Here is a 20,563-nt window from a genome sequence, read left to right as displayed (position 1 = left end):
CACCGATGAAGGCTGCTAATCATTTGAAATCCATTTGCAAAAAGTAAATAAAGAAAACATGATTTTGCGACTGGTTGCTGCTTATTTGGTAATTTTAATAAATGAAGACTCAGAAGGAAATAGTGGATAGTGATGAATGACGTACATCTCTGATCATAGTGCATTCTGTATTTGTCACATAGTGATCATTGGATTTAATGTGACCATAGACCATTATATACTGTTGTGAAGTTGGTGTATTATACCTTTTATTTTTCAGTGTTGTGATTTGGTATCTGATGTGCTACAGCTGCAATGGAGGAAACAGAGGGAACTTTCAGTGACGTTTTAATGGATTCGCATAATACACAGGTGACACAGCTTGGTCATGGGTTACGCCCATTTACAATATTTGTTCATTAAACGCGCTTGTCAGGAGAACGACTATGTCTATCATAAATACGTTTACAATTTGTAGAAAAGAGAGACCTCAAGAAGAATACTACATTTCAGCGATGGAATTTTAGAAGAATGCTCTGCAGAGGAGGTTTGCGTCGCTGAATCTGACGGGAAAACTTTGGACACCGTTGCAGCTGTCGATCCGGTATGTTACATATCTGTATCACTATATTAATTACGCGGTTGAAATTGGCACCGGATTTAATTGTAAGGTCACAGGACAACAAAGTTTTATTAATAATGGCGGAATTCACGTCAATGTGAGATGTGAATACTACTCCTTGCCTCATCCCACATTCGTTGGCAATACATTTCGTTTTTCGCAGCCCAGACAAGTAAACAATCGAAAGGCCCGATACGATGACATACCGTGGCGTCAGTGTGTTTACAACTCGACAACGGATTCCGCCAGAGTTGCCCTTAAATTTTAGAGTATATTTTGGAGTCCTTTTAGGAAGAATTTCAGTCATAGTGGTAGCAAGCTTATGTCACTGTAATAGTCTTTTCAAACACTTCCGGATGACGTTATACAAGTACATCATTATGTTAGAAAAAATTTGCTTCAGTATCTTGATCAATACAGAATTTCAAGCTACTTGGTGTACTATCATTTGCCAAGAACCTTGTTTTATATCTGGAATTATTCACGAAATAAAATGGGGTGTTAAGCTTTCCATGACTCAATGTGTATAAGATCATAAAAGAAGTCCTCTCTGAATTAAACAATAAGATGCCTTGCAAGGCATTTGATTGTGGGGAGGGGGAAAGAAGATGTGCACTCCCGCTTCCACAGATATATTTTTGCAATCACTGTAGAAAGTATAAGATTCCATTGACAAAAAAAAAAAAAAGTTAGGTACTGAATCTACAGTTATTACTGATCTTTGTAAATTATTTATAGAAAAAGCTGTAGTAGCATCCTGAAATAGATAAGGGTGTAGATTTGGGTTGCATACTGCTTTCGGGTATTTTCACAATTGAAAATGCTTCCTTATTGCGCTCTGTCACATGACCACTGAGCGATTTCTCAGTGTTTCACTGAGCCAGGTGTTGTTTTTTAACAATGACAGACTTATGTACTCCAATTCTCTCGGTGCATTATAAACTGTTAAACAGATGTATGCAGGTGATAGTGATGCAGACAGTTTGGGACACAGTTGTTGTAGTAAAGATGCAGGACAATGAGACGTTGGGATGCTCGCATTTACGTGACCTTACTGGAAAGCTGCTAGGGTAAGAGGACAGGGACTGATACCGTCATGTACCTTTAATAGTGGATTGGTCAGATTTGTCTGTGTGTTCTGCCTGGGAATATTCCAGAGCTGTAGGATTTGAACATCCAGATCTGTCTTATGTGTGATAGCCACCTGGCCAGCCCTCACTGAGCCCACTCGGATGGTGTAATATGTTCGGACTGCCCACACAACTGTTTACCTACCTGTGCTAGTGGGTGGGTATTCAAATGTAGGCTATTCCAGCAAGTAGTCACCTATATCACTGCTCTGAGCTGTGAATGGGAAATTGACTAGTATTAAGTTTCTTAGATAGAAGGGTGGTTAGTCCAAGTACTTTCCTGAACCTTGCCTTCGTCAGCATCTCAGTCTGGACTTTCTGTCAGCAGCTGCAGGTATTACCCATATGTATTTCTTTCTTGTATGGTTCCCTTTTCTCTTGATGGATAAATAGATTTGGCTGCATTTTCAAATTTGATTATTGGACATTGTTGATCACTGTTCCTGTTTATGTGGGCAGTAAGTAGATGCCCCTCTTCAGTGACAAATATCATTAATATGAGATTACACATAACTCTGTAGTACTTTGTTAAAATATTTTACTACTTCGCCAGGTGGAATCTTCCAAATTGGCCGATATTTTGGCAGGTAGCCTCCTGCATGTACTCCAGTTGCTAGAGGGCACTACAGCTTCCAAAACAGTGGATCAGCTACTCTCTGATATATCGGCAGATCTGGAGGCTTTTACCCAGCCACCACACTGTAAACTATTCATGTAGTGTAGGTGTGGCATTGACAAGTCTGGCGATTTCTTTTCTAGTCGACGATGTCTTGGGGACCGTGGCTGTGGCACAAGGCAGTCTCTGCTGGGTCCACTACCCTGCGAGCCTGCGACTACGTGGGGGAAACACTTGCCGACTTCTTTGGAATCACTACACCGAAGTATCAGCTCGAGATTGATGAGTACGAGAGGATGGTCCGAGAGGTAACACAATTGACTGATTTAGGAAGAGTCTGTGTCCTAAATATTGTGGTGTTGCCAGATTAAAGTATTGTCTTAATAGAATCTCTTAAATTTTAGGGTAGGAAGCTCAAAAATGTAATGCTGACAGATGTTAAATGTCCCTGCTAAAGTCGCTGCCTGCCCAATTCTTATATTTCTTCATTTTGCATACTGAGTGAGCTAATATTTTCAAAGAAACTGACAGCTTTAAATGTTAAATATTTTTTAAATTTTACCCGATTGCCATGAATGACATTAAGTTCAAGAGTAATGTACATTCCCAGATGAAATAATGCATAAAATAAAGGAAAGGCAACCACTCACCTTTAGCAGACTGCCACATGACATAGATACGCTTAACAGAACACAGTATTGCACAATGGAAACTTCAAGTATGAATAGCAATAAACTATGAAAAGATAGATTGCTACTTAGCATAAAGAACACACATTAAGTAGCAGCCACATACAATTAAGACACCTAACACAAAGCTTTCAGCCACAGCCTTATCGACATAAGAGAAACAAACACCATTCTTACACACAAGCAAGCTCACCTCATGCACACGTGACTGTCAACTCTGACAGTTCGAGCCAGAACACTACTATCATGGGGGATGGAAGTAGCAATCGAAGGGGAAGGAATAGTAGTGTATGGGTAGTGGATGAGAGGAACACAGTCTGACGAAGTGTGCAGGGACTAGAATGTCAACAGGCAAAGCATCAGGAGGTTGTGGGACATGGAAGTGAGGAAAAGGGACTGAAAAAGGAGAGGCCTCACCTTGCGGTAACATACTGTCCCCACACCCTCCACCCAACAGTTTCCTGTCCTATCTCCGTCCTGTCATCTACCTCCAGTTCTTGTCTAGCACCCACTTTGTTTGCTACCCTCTGCCAACACAACTCTCCATCTTTCCTTGGTCCTTTCCTTTTTTCTTTTTAGCTCACTTCCCTGTAGGCCGGACTAGTAGGTCATTTAAGTTAAGGTACAAAGAATATAGAAATGTTTATCAGCTTACACATTTTGAGAAGCCAGCTGTAGCCATGCATATTTGTGAAACTGCCCCCTCCCCTTGCCCTCTGCCCCATCATTAGGTATTGATGAGATTCTGGAACTTTGCATGTGCAAGATAAAGGCAAGAAAGTGGATCTACTAGAACCGGGTGTACAGAAGTATTATACATTAAATGAACAGCTAACAGACGAATATATATATATATATATAATGGAGGAAAACATTCCATGTGGGGAAAAGTATATCTAAAAACAAGGATGATGTGACTTGACAAACAAGTGCTGGCAGCTCGATACACACAAACATACGCACAAACTTCAAGCTTTCGGAACCAATGTAGGGGGGGAAAGGACAGGTATACACTTGCCCGTGCGCACATCCATCCGCACATACAGACACAAGCAGACATTTGTAAAGGCAAAGAGTTTGGGCAGAGATGTCAATCGAGGCGGAAGTACAGAGGCAAAGATGTTGTTAAGTGACAAGTGATGTACGAGGGGCGGCAACTTGAAATTAGCGGAGATTGAGGCCTGGTGGGTAACGGGAAGAGGATATATTGAAGGGCAAGTTCCCATCTCCGAAGTTCTGATAGGTTGGTGTCAGTGGGAAGTATCCAGATAACCCGTACGGTGTAACACTGTGCCAAGATGTGCTGGCCGTGCACCAAGGCATGTTTAGCCACAGCGTGATCCTCATTACCAACAAACACTGTCTGCCTGTGTCCATTAATGCGAATGGACAGTTTGTTGCTGGGCATTCCCACATAGAAGGCTTCAGTGTAGGCAGGTCAGTTGGAAGGTTAGGTGGACAGCGGAAAGACACTCTCAGAGTGGGGAGGATTTCATGAAGGATGGATCTCATTTCAGAGCAGGATTAGAGGAAGTCGTATCCCTGCTGGAGAGCCACATTCCGAGTCTGATCCAGTCCCGGAAAGTATCCTGTCACAAGTGGGGCACTTTTGGGGTTCTTCTGTGGGAGGTTCTGGGTATGAGGGAATGAGGAAGTGGCTCTGGTTATTTGCTTCTGTACCGGGTCAGGAGGGTAGTTGCAGGATGCGAAAGCTGTTTTCAGGTTGTTGGTGTAATGGTTCAGGGATTCGAAACTGGAGCAGATTGGTTTGCCACGAAGACGTAAGCCATCCACCTAACCTTCGTAATCTCTTGGTTCATCCCTATGAAATACTCAAACCACCCTCCCTACCCTCTGGCTCCTACCCTTGTAACTGCCCCCGGTGTAAAACCTGTCCCAACCAACCCTTCCACCACCACCTACTCCAGTCCTGTCACCCGAAAGGTGTACATGATCAAAGGCAGAGCCATGTGTGAAAGCACCCACATGATTTACCAACTGACCTGCCTACACTTGAAGCCTTCTATGTGGGAATGCCCAGCAACAAACTGTCCATTCACATGAATGGACACAGGCAGACAATGTTTGTTGGTAATGAGGATCACCCTGTGGCTAAACTTGCCTTGGTGCACGGCCAGCACATCTTGGCACAGTGTTAAACCTTCTGGGTTATCTGGATACTTCCCACTAACACCAACCTGTCAGAACTCAGGAGATGGGAACTTGCCCTTCAGTATATCCTCTTTTCTCCATATCCGCCAGGCCTCACCCTCCGCTAATTTCAAGTTGGCGCCGCTCATACCTCACCTGTCTTTCAACAACTTCTTTGCCTCTGTACTTCCGCCTCGACTGACATCTCTGCCCAAACGTGTGTGTGTGTGTGTGTGTGTGTGTGTGTGTGTGTGTGTGTGTGTTACATTAGCTTATTTGTTTGAGTTGTTAATATTTGTCTTGTATTATTGTTTTTCTGACATGGTCTACATCCTGGAGAACCTCCTCACTATGGGACAATTGCAATGAAAGTAAATCTAATCTACATATGAGAAACAATAGTGACCCTAAAATAGCCTTATAAAAACTAAGTTCTGTTTAAAACACATTATTACATGTGATGCAGCTTCACAACAAGATCAAAGGGCCTCTCTGGTTCATCCACTGAACTGATTTCAAGCACTGTCTGTGTCCAATGAAAATCCTGAGCCAGATGCAGTTGCCTGCCTTGTTTTAGGGGAAGCCTCTTAGCCTACAAGATGTGGGCAGTCACAGAGGGTGGAATTCTTAGTAGCTGGTAGTTCCAACTTTAGGCACATAATGGTGGTCCATGATGATAACAGATGCCAAGGAGGGGAATGACAATAGTCTACGCTCTGCGTACATACTGTGAGGAGTCATTCCAGATGTAGGTTGGGTGCTTCTGGATACCATGACTACAGGGTGCAGTCAGATGCAGTTGGTGGTTCATGTCAGCACTTTAGGAATAGATTCTCACTGGTTTCGGGTAGTTAGCTGACGTGGTAAACACGAGCAGTCGTGCTTGTCAGATGAGGGGAGAGCTTATTGTCTGTGATATAGTTGACAGGACTGACTGTGGATTTTTAGTACAGAGCTGAGTGGATCATCTGAATCAGAGGCTGAGAGTTCTGTGACGATGTAGGCTGCAGATTCGATGACGTGCGTCACGGAGTGATGGTTGTCGGGTTCTGTTCAATAGGTCAGGGGTCCACTACACACAGAAGTGCCTACACGGGCAGTGGATATTGTTTGAAGGGCATTTGACAATTCCTTGGTGAGACGTTCTCAGGGAAACTTAAGAAAGGGCATCAGTCTTGGAGTGCAGTGCAAACAGAGGGTGAGGGTAGACCTAGGAACAATAACTATTGTAGTTGTAAACTGTTGTAGCTGCATTGGGAAAGAACCAAAGCTCCAAGCACTTACAGAAAGTGCTGAAACTCAAATCGTTACGGGTACAGAAAGCTGGCTAAAGATGGAGATAAGTTCAGCTGAAATTTTTGCAAGGGACCTCACTTTGTCCTGGGAGGATAGATTAAATACAGTTGGTGGTGGTAGTTTAACTAGTAGTGAAATTTAAGTAGATTGTTCCTAGGAGTTAGGATGGGTAGAGGTTGTACTTAACCAGACTAAATTTGTAATTGGTTGCTTTTACAACCACCCCCTTTCCCTCCAACTCAGATGATTTAGTTGCAGAACAGTTCAAAGAGAATGGTAGTCAAGTTTCAAATAGGAACCCCACTCATTCAATTAGTTCCTGGTGACTTCAATCTAACCTCGATATGTTAGCAAAAAATAAGTGTAATCATAAAACGTTGCCCAAAATCGCACTGAATTCTATCTCCGAACATTATTTTAAACGATGAATTCAGCAGGCCACTCAAAGTACAAAATGGTTTCAAAGACGTACTTGACATCTTAGCAACAAATAATCCTAAAGAAATAAGGATCATCATGGCAGATAAAGGGATTAATGACAGCAAAGTAATTGTAGTGAAACTGAACACCATAATATTCAGACCCACAAAAGTCTATTTAACAGAGCAGACAAATTCGCTTCATGTCTTCCAAAAAGACAATCACCACTCCTACCAATGTGATGATGTAAGCATAGTCTAGATCTGGTCTAAAGTAGTATTGACAGCAACTGAGAGATCTGTATCAAATTAATAAGGGATGGTATTGACCCCCATGGTACATTAAACAGGTCGGAACACTGCTGCAGAAGCTATGAAAAAGTGTGGCAAATTTAAAAGAATACAGAATTGGTGAAATTTTATAGGAGCTTGAAATTTAGCACAAATTTCAGTGTGAGATTCTTTTAATAGTTTCCACAGTGACACTCTGCCTTGAAATTGGACAGAAAATCCGAAGAGATTATGATCGTTCTTGAACCATACCAACAGCAAGATGCAATTGATATATTCACCGTGTGATAGCAATGGTAATGTTCCTGATGACAGTGCGACCAGAGCTAGAGTTACTAGACAGTTTTCCAAAGTGTCTTCATGAAAGAAGACAGAGTAAAAATTCCAGAATTTTAACCAAGAACAACTGCCAAGATGAGTAACTTAGATGTAGATATCTTTCGTGTAGCAAAGCGGCTTAAAGCAAAGGCAAGGCATTTGGTGCAGATTGTGTAGCAGTTGGATTCCTTTCAGAGTATACTGATAAAGTAGCTCCATACTTAATAATCATACAACTGCTTGCTCGTCAAAGGATCCGTGTCTAAAGACTAGAAAGTTGCACAGGTCACACCATTGCTAAAGAAAGCAGATAGGAGTAATCCACTGAATTACTGACCTGTTCTATCACGTGCACCACAATCTGCAGTTGGTTACATCCTGTTCCGCAGAGGCTGCCACTGTATCCTCTTCAACATTCGAACGAGGCCTGCAGGCATACACACAGTGCATAGGGTGATGCCTCCCATCCTTTTCCTCCATTCTGCTAAGAGGAAGTACAACACCCTCCCCCCCTCCCCTCCCTGGGGCCCACGGATCTTTTGTGGGTCCGTGTGTTGTGTGCCTGGGGCCCCCAAGTGGTTTCAACTCTCCTGGGCTTCATTCCATTCCCCATACAGACCCTTTCGCATCCTAACTCCCTGCCTTCTTGCCCCCCTCCCCTTATTTACCTCAGTGTTTCCCTTTATAATGACTCAACTATTCCCTTGTTTCTGTTATTGATGTCTCATTTGTCCATTCTCCCCTTTTTTCTGTGAGATTTGACCTCCCCTTCTAAATTCTGTTTCTGTAAAGTGAGCCATTTTGGGGAAGAACTCTCCCTAGCATCTCAAACGTGGGTCCTGCCCCCTCCCCCTAGGTCACCAGCATGTGTAGCCAGTCCATATGGTGGGATTGTTATGTACCAATCTTGTTGAGTCTCTTAACATGTGGATCACATTTCTGGTACCTGAGCTGCCATGCCTTGTGTATGCCTAGGGATAGTTGGTCATCTTTTTGGGGCATCAGAACTCCCAGCAATTTTCTCTCTGCACATACTTTTGCTTCCTCTGCATTCCCTGGCCTGGCCACCTCCTGGGATGAGCCCAGGCCCACTGGCTTTCCCCCTTACTTGATATGCTCCAGTATGAACAAGGAGACTTTCATCACTACCAAACTACTCAACGAAGGTGAGTTCTGTGATCTTAACTCACTTATTAAGATGCGGTCTTGTTCCCTACTGATGAAAACCTCTTCTTCTAGTTAGTCAACTTCCCTTTGTGGTTGTGAGCACTTAGATGTACTAGTGGTCATTAATCGTGACCAGTTCGTAAATATGACCCAGGAAATTTTCCACAGGGACCTCCTCCATCAGTCTGATGAGGAACTCGGCACTATTCTGAAATGGCATGGCATTAATTTTGTCTGCAGAGTCCAGAGAGAACATAAGGACAAAGTCACATTGATACTGGCATTTTCATCTGGACTTTTCAGCAGGACACTGTTCAAACATGAAGCCCTATATTCCACCTTCCTTGTGCTGTTTCTGATGTCTGTGTTTACGTCACTTGTCTTCTCGATGTGAAGTGAATCCTATTTGCAATGATTGCATCCTTCCTCTCCATATAGGGAGTCCTTGCACCCCACCACCCAAGTGTGTGAACACACTGTTCCGGCCCACATTTTGCTGAATCACTGTATTGTCCAATCCCTAAAAAGGAAAGGCAGATTTGGGAATTGAAAAATCTTAATCTATGCAACTCAAAGGCCCGACAGAAATTGGACATCTCCACACCTTATCTTTAATGGTTTACCTTTGCTTCTGTCGTGTCCTTTCCCCTTCCTCAATCCATTTAACCAGTGGGAATTGGCCACCAACTTTGCTTTCTGCACTAACACAGTTCGTGGACCATCCTGGAAGCACAACCAAAGGCTTATACACTTATAGGTGGCTAACCAATATCCTGTAGTTGCCCTTTTGAACTGTCTCTTGTGCGATGGGGAATTCCCTTCCCAGTGGTGAGAAGTTGTCATTATTCCAGTTTTGAAATCAGGTAAACTGCCACTCGGGATGGACAGTTATCGCCTGATGAGTTTAACCAGTGTTCTGTGCAATTTGCCTGAACATATGTTGAGTTGAAGGTTGTATTGGAGCCTAGAATCCCATAATCGTTTTGCCAAAGCCACTCTACTGCAGATAATTTAGGCCCTGGAGTCTGCTACTCGAAAGTCTTTTGTCTGGCATCGACTCACTGTTGCAGTCTTCTTCGATTTGCATAAAGTGTATGATAGCACATGGTACCATCACATCTTTGCCACCTTACATGAGTGGTACTCCTGATTTTTACCCGGAGTTTTGTTGCAGGCCAGACTTTCCAAATACAGGTTGGCGCCTCCGATGCAGGAGAATGGCGTTCTGCAGGGTCCTGTTTTGAGTGTTGCTCTCTTTCTAGTGGCTATTGACAGTGTGGTGGTGGCTGTGAGATGTAGGGTACCCCTCCTCTTTGTATTCTGTAGATTTTTGCATTTATTTTTGTTTGTCCATGACGGGCATTGCCTTACGCAGACTGCAGGGAACAGTACAGTAAGTGCAATCTTGGGATCTTACTCATGACTTCCATTTTTCGGCTACCAACATGTGCATTATTCATTTACCCTGATGTGGCTCTATCCGGCAGTGGTCCAATCCAGTCTAGATTACAGGAGTCTCGCATACTGCTCGGCATCACATTCAACACTCCATTGTGTGATACAATTGGCAACTGCTGTCTTTCAGGCTGGCCCCATGATCACCTTCCTGTAGCAGAGGCAGAAGTTCCACCCTTGCAGGTTCTGCACCAACAACAGTTGACCACTTATGCATTAGACGTCTGTTCCCCGGGGCACTCGTGCTGCAGTCTCATCTTTTCAGATACAGAGGTCCACCTCCCACAAGGGCGGTGCTGGCCAGGTGTTAAGATGCCATCTGCATGTGCTCCCTTTTTTTTTTTACGAACTTCAGCTTTCTCCTTAACCCCGTTCTTCAGGCGTGCTCAAGTACATCTCTGCGTTGCATCCCCCGTCTGCAGCTCTATGTTGACCTATCACAAAGGCTGCAAGACTTGGCTCATCATTAGTCCCTCCACCACCAATTATGTTGCAGTCTCCCTGCAGTTAAAGGTTCAGAAGTAGTCTATACTGATGGCTCAATAGTTGCCCGTCAAGCTGGCTTTGCATGTGTTCATGTGGGATGTAATAAACTCCGCTCTATGCAGATGGCAGATTGTTTTCACTGCGGAGTTAGTAACACTATCTCGTGCTCTAGAGCACATCCATTCCTGCAGCAGTGAGTCTGTCCTTACGTTAATGATTCTTTGAGCAGTTTACGAGCTGTAGACCAATGTTACCCTCGTCCCTCGGTCCTGACAATTCGAGGCTCCCTTTTTGCCCTCGAACAATGTGGTTGCTCAGTGGTCTTTGTGTGCACCCTGGGTCATATTGGAATCCTGGCAAATGAATATGCAGAGAATCTGGCTGAATTGGCTACCGGCAAGGCACCCCTCAAGATTTGTATTCTGGAACTGGACCTTTGATCAGTACATCTACATGTACCTGATTACTCTGCAATTCACAATTAAGTGCGTGGCAGAGGATTCATCGAAGCACCTTCAAGCAATTTCTCTACAGTTCCACTCTCTAACAGCGCACAGGGAAAAACAGAGCACTTAAATCGTTCTGTGCGATTTCTGGTTTCTCTTATTATATTGTGATGATTATTTCTCGCTATGTAGGTGGGAGCCAGCAGAACATTTTCACATTCAGACGAGAAAGTAGGTGATTGAAATTTCACAAGATGATTCTACCACAGTGAAAAATGCCCTTGTTTTAATGACCACCACCATAATTCACACATTATGTCCTTTCACTCTCTCCCCTATTTCGCGATAATGCAAAATGAGCTGTCCCCCCTTTGAACGCCTTTAATTTTCTCTGTCAGTCCCATAAGATGTGGATCCCATGCTGCACAGCGAAACTCCAGAAGAGCGTGTTGTATGCAGTCTCTTTAGTCGATCTGTTGCATTTTCTAAGTTCTCTACCAATGAATCCCAGTCTTTGGTTTGCTTTACTTGTGACTCTGTGATCATTCCAATTTAAGTTCCAGAAAGAGATTTTCATGCTGCAACGGAGTGTGTGCAGATAAGAAACTTTCTGGCAGATTAAGACTGTTTGCTGGACAGAGACTCGAACTGGGGACCTTTGTGTTTCACAGGCAAGTGCTCTACCATCTGAGCTACCCAAGCACAACTCCAGACCCGTCCTCACAGCTTCAATTCTGCCAGTATCTCATCTCCTACTTTCCAAACTTCACAGAAACTCTTCTGCAAACCTTGCAGAACTAGCACTCCTGGAAGAAATGAGGTAGAGTACTTGTCTGGCAAAGGCAAATGTCCCAAGTTCGAGTCTCGATCCGGCACACAGTTCTAATCAGCCAGGAAGTTTCATATCAGCACACACTCAGCTGCAGAGTGCAAATCTAAATCTACATGGATACTCTGCAAATCACATTAAAGTGCCTGACAGATGGTTCATCAAACCACCTTCACAATTCTCTATTATTCCAATCTCGTATAGTGCACGGAAAGAATGAGCACCTATATCCTTCTGTACGAGCTCTGACTTCCCTTATTTTATCATGGTGATCGTTCTTCTCTATGTAGGTAGGTGTCAACAAAATATTTTCACATTCAGAGGAGAAAGTAGGTGATTGAAATTTCGTGAGAGGACCCTGTCGCAACAAACACTTTCTTTATTTTTTTCCAGCCCAAATCCTGTATCATTTCTGTGACACTCTCTCCCATATTTCGCGGTAATACAAAATGTGCTGCCTGTCTTTGAACATTTTCGATGTACTCCGTCAGTCGTATGTGGTAAGGATCCCACACCGCACAGCAGTATTCTAAAAGAGGACGGACAAGCATAGTGTAGACAGTCTCCTTAGTACATCTGTTAAATTTTCTAAGTGTCCTGCCAATAAAACACAGCCTTTGGTTACCCTTCCCAACAACATTTTCCATGTGTTCCTTCCAATTTATCATTTCTAAATCGATTTGCAGCTCGTTTTGTTAGCCAATAAATGACAGCATCATCTGCAAACAACCAAAGATGGCTGCTCAAATCGTCTCCAGAATCATTTATATAGATAAGGAACAGCAAAGGTCCTATAACACCACCTTGGGGAACGCCAGAAATAACTTCTGTTTTACTCAATGACTTTCCATCAGTTACTACGAACTGTTTTCTCTCTGACAGGGAATCGCAAATCCAGTCACATAATTGAGACTATATTCCATAAGAATGCAATTTCACTACGAGTTGCTTGTGTGGTACGGTGTCAAAAGCCTTCCAGAAATCCAGGAATACGGAATCGATCTGAAATGCCTTGTCAATAGCACTCAGCACTTCATGCGAATAAAGAGCTAGTTGTTTCACAGGAACAATGTTTCCTAAACCCATGTTGACTGTGTGTTAATAGACAGTTTTCTTTGAGGTAGTTCATAATGTCAGAACACAATATATGTTCTAAAATCCTGCTGCATACCAATGTTAATGATATGGGCCTGTAATTTACTGGATTACTCCTACCTTTCTTGAATATTGGTGTGGCCTGTGCAACTTTCCAGTCTTTGGATACGGATCTTTCGTCGAGCAAATGATTGTATATGATTAAGTATGGAGCTAATGCATCAGAATACTCTGAAAGAAACCTAATTGATATACAGTCTGGACCAGAAGACTTGCTTTTAAGTGATTGGAGTTGCTTCACTACTAAGAGGATATTTACTTCTACATTACTCATGTTGACAGCTGTTATTGACTCGAATTCTGGAATATTTACTTTGCCTTATTTTATGAATGCATTTTGGAAGGCTGTGTTTAGTAACTCTGTTTTGGCAGCACTGTCTTCGATAGTATCTCCATTGCTGTCGCGCAGATAAGGCATTGATTGATTGTTTCTTGCTGCTAACATACTTCACATATGACGAGATCTCTTTGAAGTTTCTGCCAGGTTTCGAGACAAATTTTTGTTGTGGAAACTGTTATAAGCATCTCTCATTGAAGGCTGCGTTAAATTTCGAGCTGCTGTGAAAGATTGTCAATCTTAGGGATTTTGTGTCTGTTTAAATTTGACATGTTTGTTTCGTTGTTTCTGCAAGTGTTCTAACCTGTTTTGTGTACCAAGGAGGATCAGCTCCATCATTTGTTAATTTATTTGGTATAAATCTCTTTCTGGAAACATCCCCCAGGCTGTGGCTAAGCCATGTCTCTGGAATATCCTTTCTTCCAGGAGCGCTAGTTCTTAAAGGTTCGCAGACCACCATCTGTGAAGTTTGGAAAGTAGATGAGGTCTGGCAGAATTGAAGCTGCGAGGACAGGTTCAGAGTCATGCTTGGGTAGCTCAGATGGTAGAGCACTTACCCGCGAAAGGCAAAGGTCTCGAGTTAGTCTCGGTCTGGCACGCAGTTCTAATCTGCCAGAAAGTTCAAATTTAAGTTATTCATAATTGTAGTCTATAAGTATTTAGTTAAATTCATAACCTGTATGTTTTTGTGATTTATTGTGTAACAAAAGTTCAGGGGAATACTTTTAGTATTCGTGTGTATAACTTCACACTTTCTATTATTTAGAGTCGTATGCCACTTCTTTCACCATACAAATATCTTGTCTAAATCATTGTGCAGTTGGCTTCGATTATCTGATGACTTTACAAGATGGTAAATGACAGCATGATCTACAATCAGTCTAAGAGGGGTGCTCCGATGGTCTCATTTTTCTTAGAGATAATTCATTATGTTCGAATACAGAATATGTTCCAAAACTCTATTGCAAACCGATGTTAGTGATATGGGTCTGTAATTCAGTGAATTACTGCTGTTTCCTTTCTTGGATATTTGTGACTTGTGCAACTTTCCAGTCTTTAGTTTCAAATTCTTTAATGAGCAAGCGGTTGTATGTCATTGCTAGATTGGAGCTATTGTCTCAGCATATTCTGAAAGAAACCTGACTGGCATGTAGTCTGGACTGAAGCCCTTCGCGTATTATGTGATTCAAGCTGCTTCACTACACTTTGGGTATCTACTTCAAAGTTACTTATGTTGGCCGTTATTCTAGATTTGTAATATTTATGTTAGCCTCTTTGGTGGATATGTTTCAGAAAAAGTTTAGTAACTCTGCTTTAGTTTAATCAGCAACATAACTGTTATTACACCATGAAGGTATTGATTGCGTCTTCCCGCTGCTGTACTTTACATATGATCAGAATCTCTTCGGGTTTTCTGGCAGATTTTGAGACAGTTTGGTTGTGGAAGCTATTAAAAGCATCTCAGATTGAAATTTGTGCTAAATTTCGAATTTCTGTATAATTTCACCAATCCTGTGGAATTTGCATTCTTTTAAATTTGGCTTCCCCCCCCCCCCCCCCCCCCAAGTGTGTTCTTATCCATTTAGTGGACCAGGGGATGGGGAGGAGGGGAGAGAAGACCAGTTTCTTTGCTTATTAATTTGTGGTGTGTGTGTGTGTGTGTGTGTGTGTGTGTGTGTGTGTGTGTGTGTGTGTGTGTGTGTGTGTGTGTGGAGGGGGCTAGGCTTAGATAAACTAGCCAGCTGAAACGAGAGAATCTCTTCTGATCCGAAGTCACACACATTGTTTGGTGCTGGCATGAGCCACCACCCACAGCTGGCAGCACCCTGTGCTCTTCATGGCTTCCAGAAGGACCTTTTCCATATCTGCAATGGCTGCATACCTGAAACCTGTTTGTCAGACAAAATGGGGTGACCTTTTGATCAGCCCCACGGGAAGTCTTAAGATTTCTGCCAGGTCCTGGTATGACCTCCCACTCAACCACAAATGAGAGGTCAGCCTTAGTGCAGACAGTAACTGGGGTGAACACAGCATTAGACCAAACTGGGGGGGGGGGGGGGGGATACGTGGGATGTACTAGACTTCCCTCAGATCCCTATGTCCGACCTCCCCCTCCTCCTCCCCCTCCCCGTCCCACAGTGATGCCCATTGGCAACATCTTCAAGCTGTGCGAACAGTTCTTGGCTAAAAATGGTAGGACCCCTTTTCCTCACTTACCATGCCCACCTGGCCTTGCCCCATGTGACTCTTTTGTTTCCTAGAATCAAAATATGTGAAAGGAAAAATTTTGCTCAAGTGCAGAAAAAATGACAGAGGTACTGTTAAGCATCACAGAAGATGAATTTAAACAGTGTTTTGAAAACCTGAATAAAAGATTAGATAAGTGTATTAGTGCAAGTGGAGAGTACTTTGAAGGATATTGAAGGTTTGTTCTTGAAATTTGAATAAATAAGTTAAAAGTCCAGTTCCCTCTGCTTAACTCTTTGTGGTGCTGTTTACGTGACTGTGATGAAGTGCACAGTTCCTATTTGAGTTCTCTCCAATTTGTCTGGTAATTGTACCAAGCAAGAGTCCAAAAGTGGTGGGCAGTTGTGGAAAATTGATCAGTCTTCTGTACACCACCACCATTCATCGATAAAGCACACTTCTCGGATTCTTCCTGGTACCTGCCTTTAGCACAACTAGTGTTAAGTGCTATTTCCACCACAAAGCACTCTGGAAAAACCTCACTAGCATTGGGTCTCAAATCGGTAGTTACACACTTCCATGTTAACCTACTATTAATCACTTGCTCCACTACCCAATAATAGAAGAGTCTTAAGTCAGATTTAGAAAGAACACACACACGACCCATGTCGTCTCAGAGTGTTGAGGCCTGATTGCAAACACTTCTGTAACTAATTTTTCACTAATAAAATAACAAATACTTGTTATAAAGCATCTGACTGAACTCCTCCATCTAGGAAGAAGAAGAAAAGAAACGACAAGACCTGGAAATGGGTGGATGGCCAGGGAGTGGCTCAAAAGATATTCTGGAGAAGAGTGGTGACATGCAGATGGCATCACTACCGCTGAAAGGTGGTGACTCTGGCAAAGGCGCAGCCACACAGAGTTCTGTTGCAGGATCAGAAGACCTGGAGAAATATTGATGCTCTCTTTCATCGTAAATATCTCGTAATTTTCTGGACTGAGTAGACATCTTGATAGATTTTGGTAGTACAGGCGAGGAGACTCTCTGTAACGGTAACAGCATGGTGTGCCTTGTTGTACAGAAAATGGAATTTACATTACTTGCGAATTATGAATTGTGCTCGTTGCCTCTGATTAATTTAAAAAATAACTATCTTTTTATGGTTACTGATCGCATTGTTTAACTTCTTTATGTAAAATGTTCTTTTTGTGTGAACCTAATTTGTAGTGCATGTGCTCTGAGAGGGAAAAATACATATTAATGTCAGCTCAGTATGTGTTTACAAATTTACAGGAAGTAGTACAAACATAAGCAACATTAACTGAAGACCTGTGGATTAGTTTGCTAGCTCTTCTGTTTAGTGTTTAGCCCGGCACTGCAGGTGTTATCTTTTACAGAAAAATAATTAACTGGACAAATTTTTGTCTGTGCTAATCTGTCAGGTAGAATAATTTGACAGTAGCTAACATTGTGCTGATAATAAGTTTCTGTCATAAAATGCATTACTAGGTACCTGAGACTGTAGCTGTTTCCCCTTTTTACTTTGATTTCCACAAAGGATGAAATGTATTAAAATTTTTAAATCAAGTAAATGCCTTATAAAGTGAAATGATCTACTTAAGCACACTTACAATCATTTTAATTATAATTTTGAGCTCATTTGTATATTAATTCTTAAGAGCAGAATTGGGCACTCCTGTTATTAAGACAATGTAGCTTTTTAAGTGACACTTCCTGCGGTTAACATTTTTCAGCGTTGTTAGTGTTACTTTATTTATAAAAAATATGTATTTTATATGTTAATCAATTTCTGAGTTTATTGTATTGATAACATTGTCTATCTACCAGTGCTTTCTCCTTTGGTAAGTTACAGCATCTTTGATTTTTATACGTATGATTACAGAATAAGTTATACTCAGAAACTACCTCCATTATCTTGTCTTGAAAGTTGTATGCATGTACATATTGTCCATGCTTACACTTCCTCACACTTAGAAAATCAAATTACCCTGCAAGCACATTAGTTTCCTTGTTTTGTTTCCAAATTTGTGGAAACTGTTCAAGAAATCAGTTTCAAAATTTTACCATAATATTCATATGCTTCTTTAATTCTTTGTATTTTTATGTGAAAAATGACATTTTGCAGAGAACAAATTTGTGTATTTTTAATGAACCGAGATGCATAACACAACAACTTCCACAGAAAGCTGTTATGATTTAACAGTACAGATGTTTCTTCTCCCCCCCCCCCCCCTTCCCCCTCCCATAAATCTATTTGTTATGATAAGTGTTTTAGCATCAGAGAATTATGACATGACAGTTTTCCACCTTTACAGTTACCATTAATTTATTCCTATCACTGTCCCCTTAAAAGTTATTAAAATGTTACATATTGCCTTTATTTTTTATTATATTTATTTATTTATTTATTTTCACTGTAAAGATGGAGGGCATATTACAGAAATGATACCTCTGTAAGGATGTGCTCTAAACATGGTACACGTGTTCTCGATGCAAATAGTCAGTTACATGTGAGTCACTCTCAAAACTGATTATCTAGTTAACCTTTTACAATGCGAGGATAGTGACAATGCTAGTGGGAAATGCATTTCAATTTGTTTAGTTTCTCACACAAAATGATATGACACCCCCCCCCCCCGTCCCCTCCCATTAGGTGACTGGAGACGTTTGTCACAGTTGAGCTTCGTGCGTGATGGTAGGTACTGTTTGTTGCTTATTTGAAGCTTTCTGGAGGAAGCAGTTTGCACATCGTACAGCTGGTGGCCTCTCTGATGTCGTGTATTCAACAGCTTATTTTCTCTGGGGCTTTAAGCATGAGGACTCTAAAGTGCCTACAGTACACTTACTGAGTCGGATATAACGGAGATCTCATTTGATAAAAAGCAATAATTCTGCTTATCAGTGGCATCATTTCTCTGTCTAAATATACAAAGAAAATTGTAATTGATATTGAGCAGTGGCTAATTTGCCTTGCTTTTTGTCTTGTGGTTGCATGTTTTTTTTGTGTGGGACTAGAAGCTGCTGTTTTTGTATTAATATCAGAATTAGGTATAGTAAAAATTTCTAATTTATCACACATGAGGAGTATCAGTTTACTAGCACCATCTACAGGGGAACGGACAGCTTGAGACTGATCCACTATGACAGTAAATAGCGTGTATTCAGTGTGGGGACTCTTGTGCAGTAAAGACAATAACTTCGAGCTCTTTCTGTAATAAGTAGTTGAATTCTGATTTTGCTTTTATTCAATACGATCACATCTTCATTAACAATACTTTTGTCTAAGAAAATACATGCAGCTGTTCGAATGAATGAGAGTCCCAACAGTATTAACCTTTCTGCAGTTACATATACCACTTGCTTGTGTGGGATAAATTTGTGTGTGTGTGTGTGTGTGTGTGTGTGTGTGTGTGTGTGTGTGTGTGTGTGTGTGTTTTGTGGACAAAATGCTTATGTAAAAATACCTTATACTGGATGTATATAAGGTGAATTGTCAAATTTGATGTACATTTGACATATTTGTATAGAAAAAGTTGAACTGTATTTTTTGATGTTTGTAACAATCATTATATACAAATAAAATGTTGTAACTCAGTGTTTGGAAAGATTTAGATTTCTTTGATTAGAGCTGGAGGCTAAGATATGGAGCAGGTAAAGTGTTACTGTAAACTGCTTGTAACAGACACGCAGGCAATATATATTTATGATAATAGTTGCAGAGAAATTAAAACAATAAACTAGAACAAAAAGAACCCGTGTGGAAAAATTCATCCTAATAAACACAGTATTAGGAATGGTATATGTTGTACACATACATGATGATTAAAATACACTAGTATCCTAAATTAAAGCAATAAACTATTTCCCCATACTGTGTCTAATCATTCAAACTTTCAACAGATGTATGTATGATAGTGTTCTGCATGGAATATGGCATTCCGAGCAATGGATGACCATGCCAACAATAACATCAGGCCACTTTTCACAGTGTAGCATTTGTTGGGTAGTCCCACATTCACAGTCATTGTGTACACAGTTACAGAGAATGCAGTACGGCACAGAGGAGATGCCAATCACTGTGGTGGACGGTCGCAGGAAGAATGGTAGCATGACAATTGCTAAATATCCAGTGAGCCATTGCCTTAATGTGACTCATTCTGTTGTTTCTCGGATGTTGTGACAGTTGAGAGAGCAATCTGTATCCTATAGACCGAGGGCAGGGCAAACCACGTGTGACATCAGAAAGATTACTGTTATTTGGCTGTAAGGTCACAATGGCACCACTTAGTATTGGATGGCAACTAGCATCATCTGACCTCGCAGAATCAACTGGAACTGTTGGATCAAGGCAAATGGTGTACTGAAGGCTTCAGCAGAGTGGCCTTGGTCGGAGAATTGGTGTGTGTGTGTGTGTGTGTGTGTGTGTGTGTGTGTGTGTGTGTGTGTGTGTACCTCTGTCACATTTTTGCAGAACAAAATATCTAGAGTGGAGTCGTCAACATACCACCTGGACAATCAGTGGACGAATGTCCTTTTCACAGATTAGTCCCATTTTGGTCTGGAGAGTGATTTGATGGATTCGCCTCTGGAACACTTTTGGAACCCAAACATTGTGGAAAGGCACAGACCAAGGATCCCTAATGGTGGGGGCAAGGATTATGTTGACCACTGTAACACCTCTTCATGAAATTGTGCAGGTTAATTGGCAAGGTTTAACTGCTGTCAAGTATTTTAAGGAGATCGTGGACCTCACGCGCAGTTGTTGCAAGGTGCTGTGGGCCCAGACTTCCTATTGATGCACGATAGTGACCCACTTCATAGAGCAAAGGTATTTGATGTTGGAAATGTTGGACATTGCACACGTCGTCACAGTCTGCTCGCTCTCCAGATTTTGAATTTCATAGAGCAGGTCTGGGATGCTCCAGGAAGACTGGTTGCATCACGTGAACACCCAACAACAACTCT

At 41.8% G+C, this 20,563-nt stretch overlaps 1 protein-coding gene across 1 annotated transcript; it reads left to right on the top strand.

The window, feature by feature from the left end:
• Nucleotides 1-8: 8 nt before the first annotated feature.
• On the top strand, nucleotides 9-19,195 carry LOC126292186 (protein FAM177A1-like). Its single transcript, XM_049986026.1, has 5 exons — nucleotides 9-88; nucleotides 260-351; nucleotides 458-583; nucleotides 2,491-2,655; nucleotides 16,350-19,195. The coding sequence occupies exons 2-5, from the start codon at nucleotides 295-297 to the stop codon at nucleotides 16,533-16,535; spliced, it is 534 nt and encodes a 177-aa protein (XP_049841983.1). The 5' UTR covers nucleotides 9-88; nucleotides 260-294; the 3' UTR covers nucleotides 16,536-19,195.
• The last annotated feature ends 1,368 nt before the right edge of the window (nucleotides 19,196-20,563 follow it).

Source organism: Schistocerca gregaria, chromosome 9 (genome assembly GCF_023897955.1).
Source record: "Schistocerca gregaria isolate iqSchGreg1 chromosome 9, iqSchGreg1.2, whole genome shotgun sequence".
In the NCBI taxonomy this organism is placed as follows: domain Eukaryota; kingdom Metazoa; phylum Arthropoda; class Insecta; order Orthoptera; family Acrididae; genus Schistocerca; species Schistocerca gregaria.
Note: the sequence above shows the minus strand (reverse complement) of the source record. Positions and strands in the feature narration are given on the sequence as shown.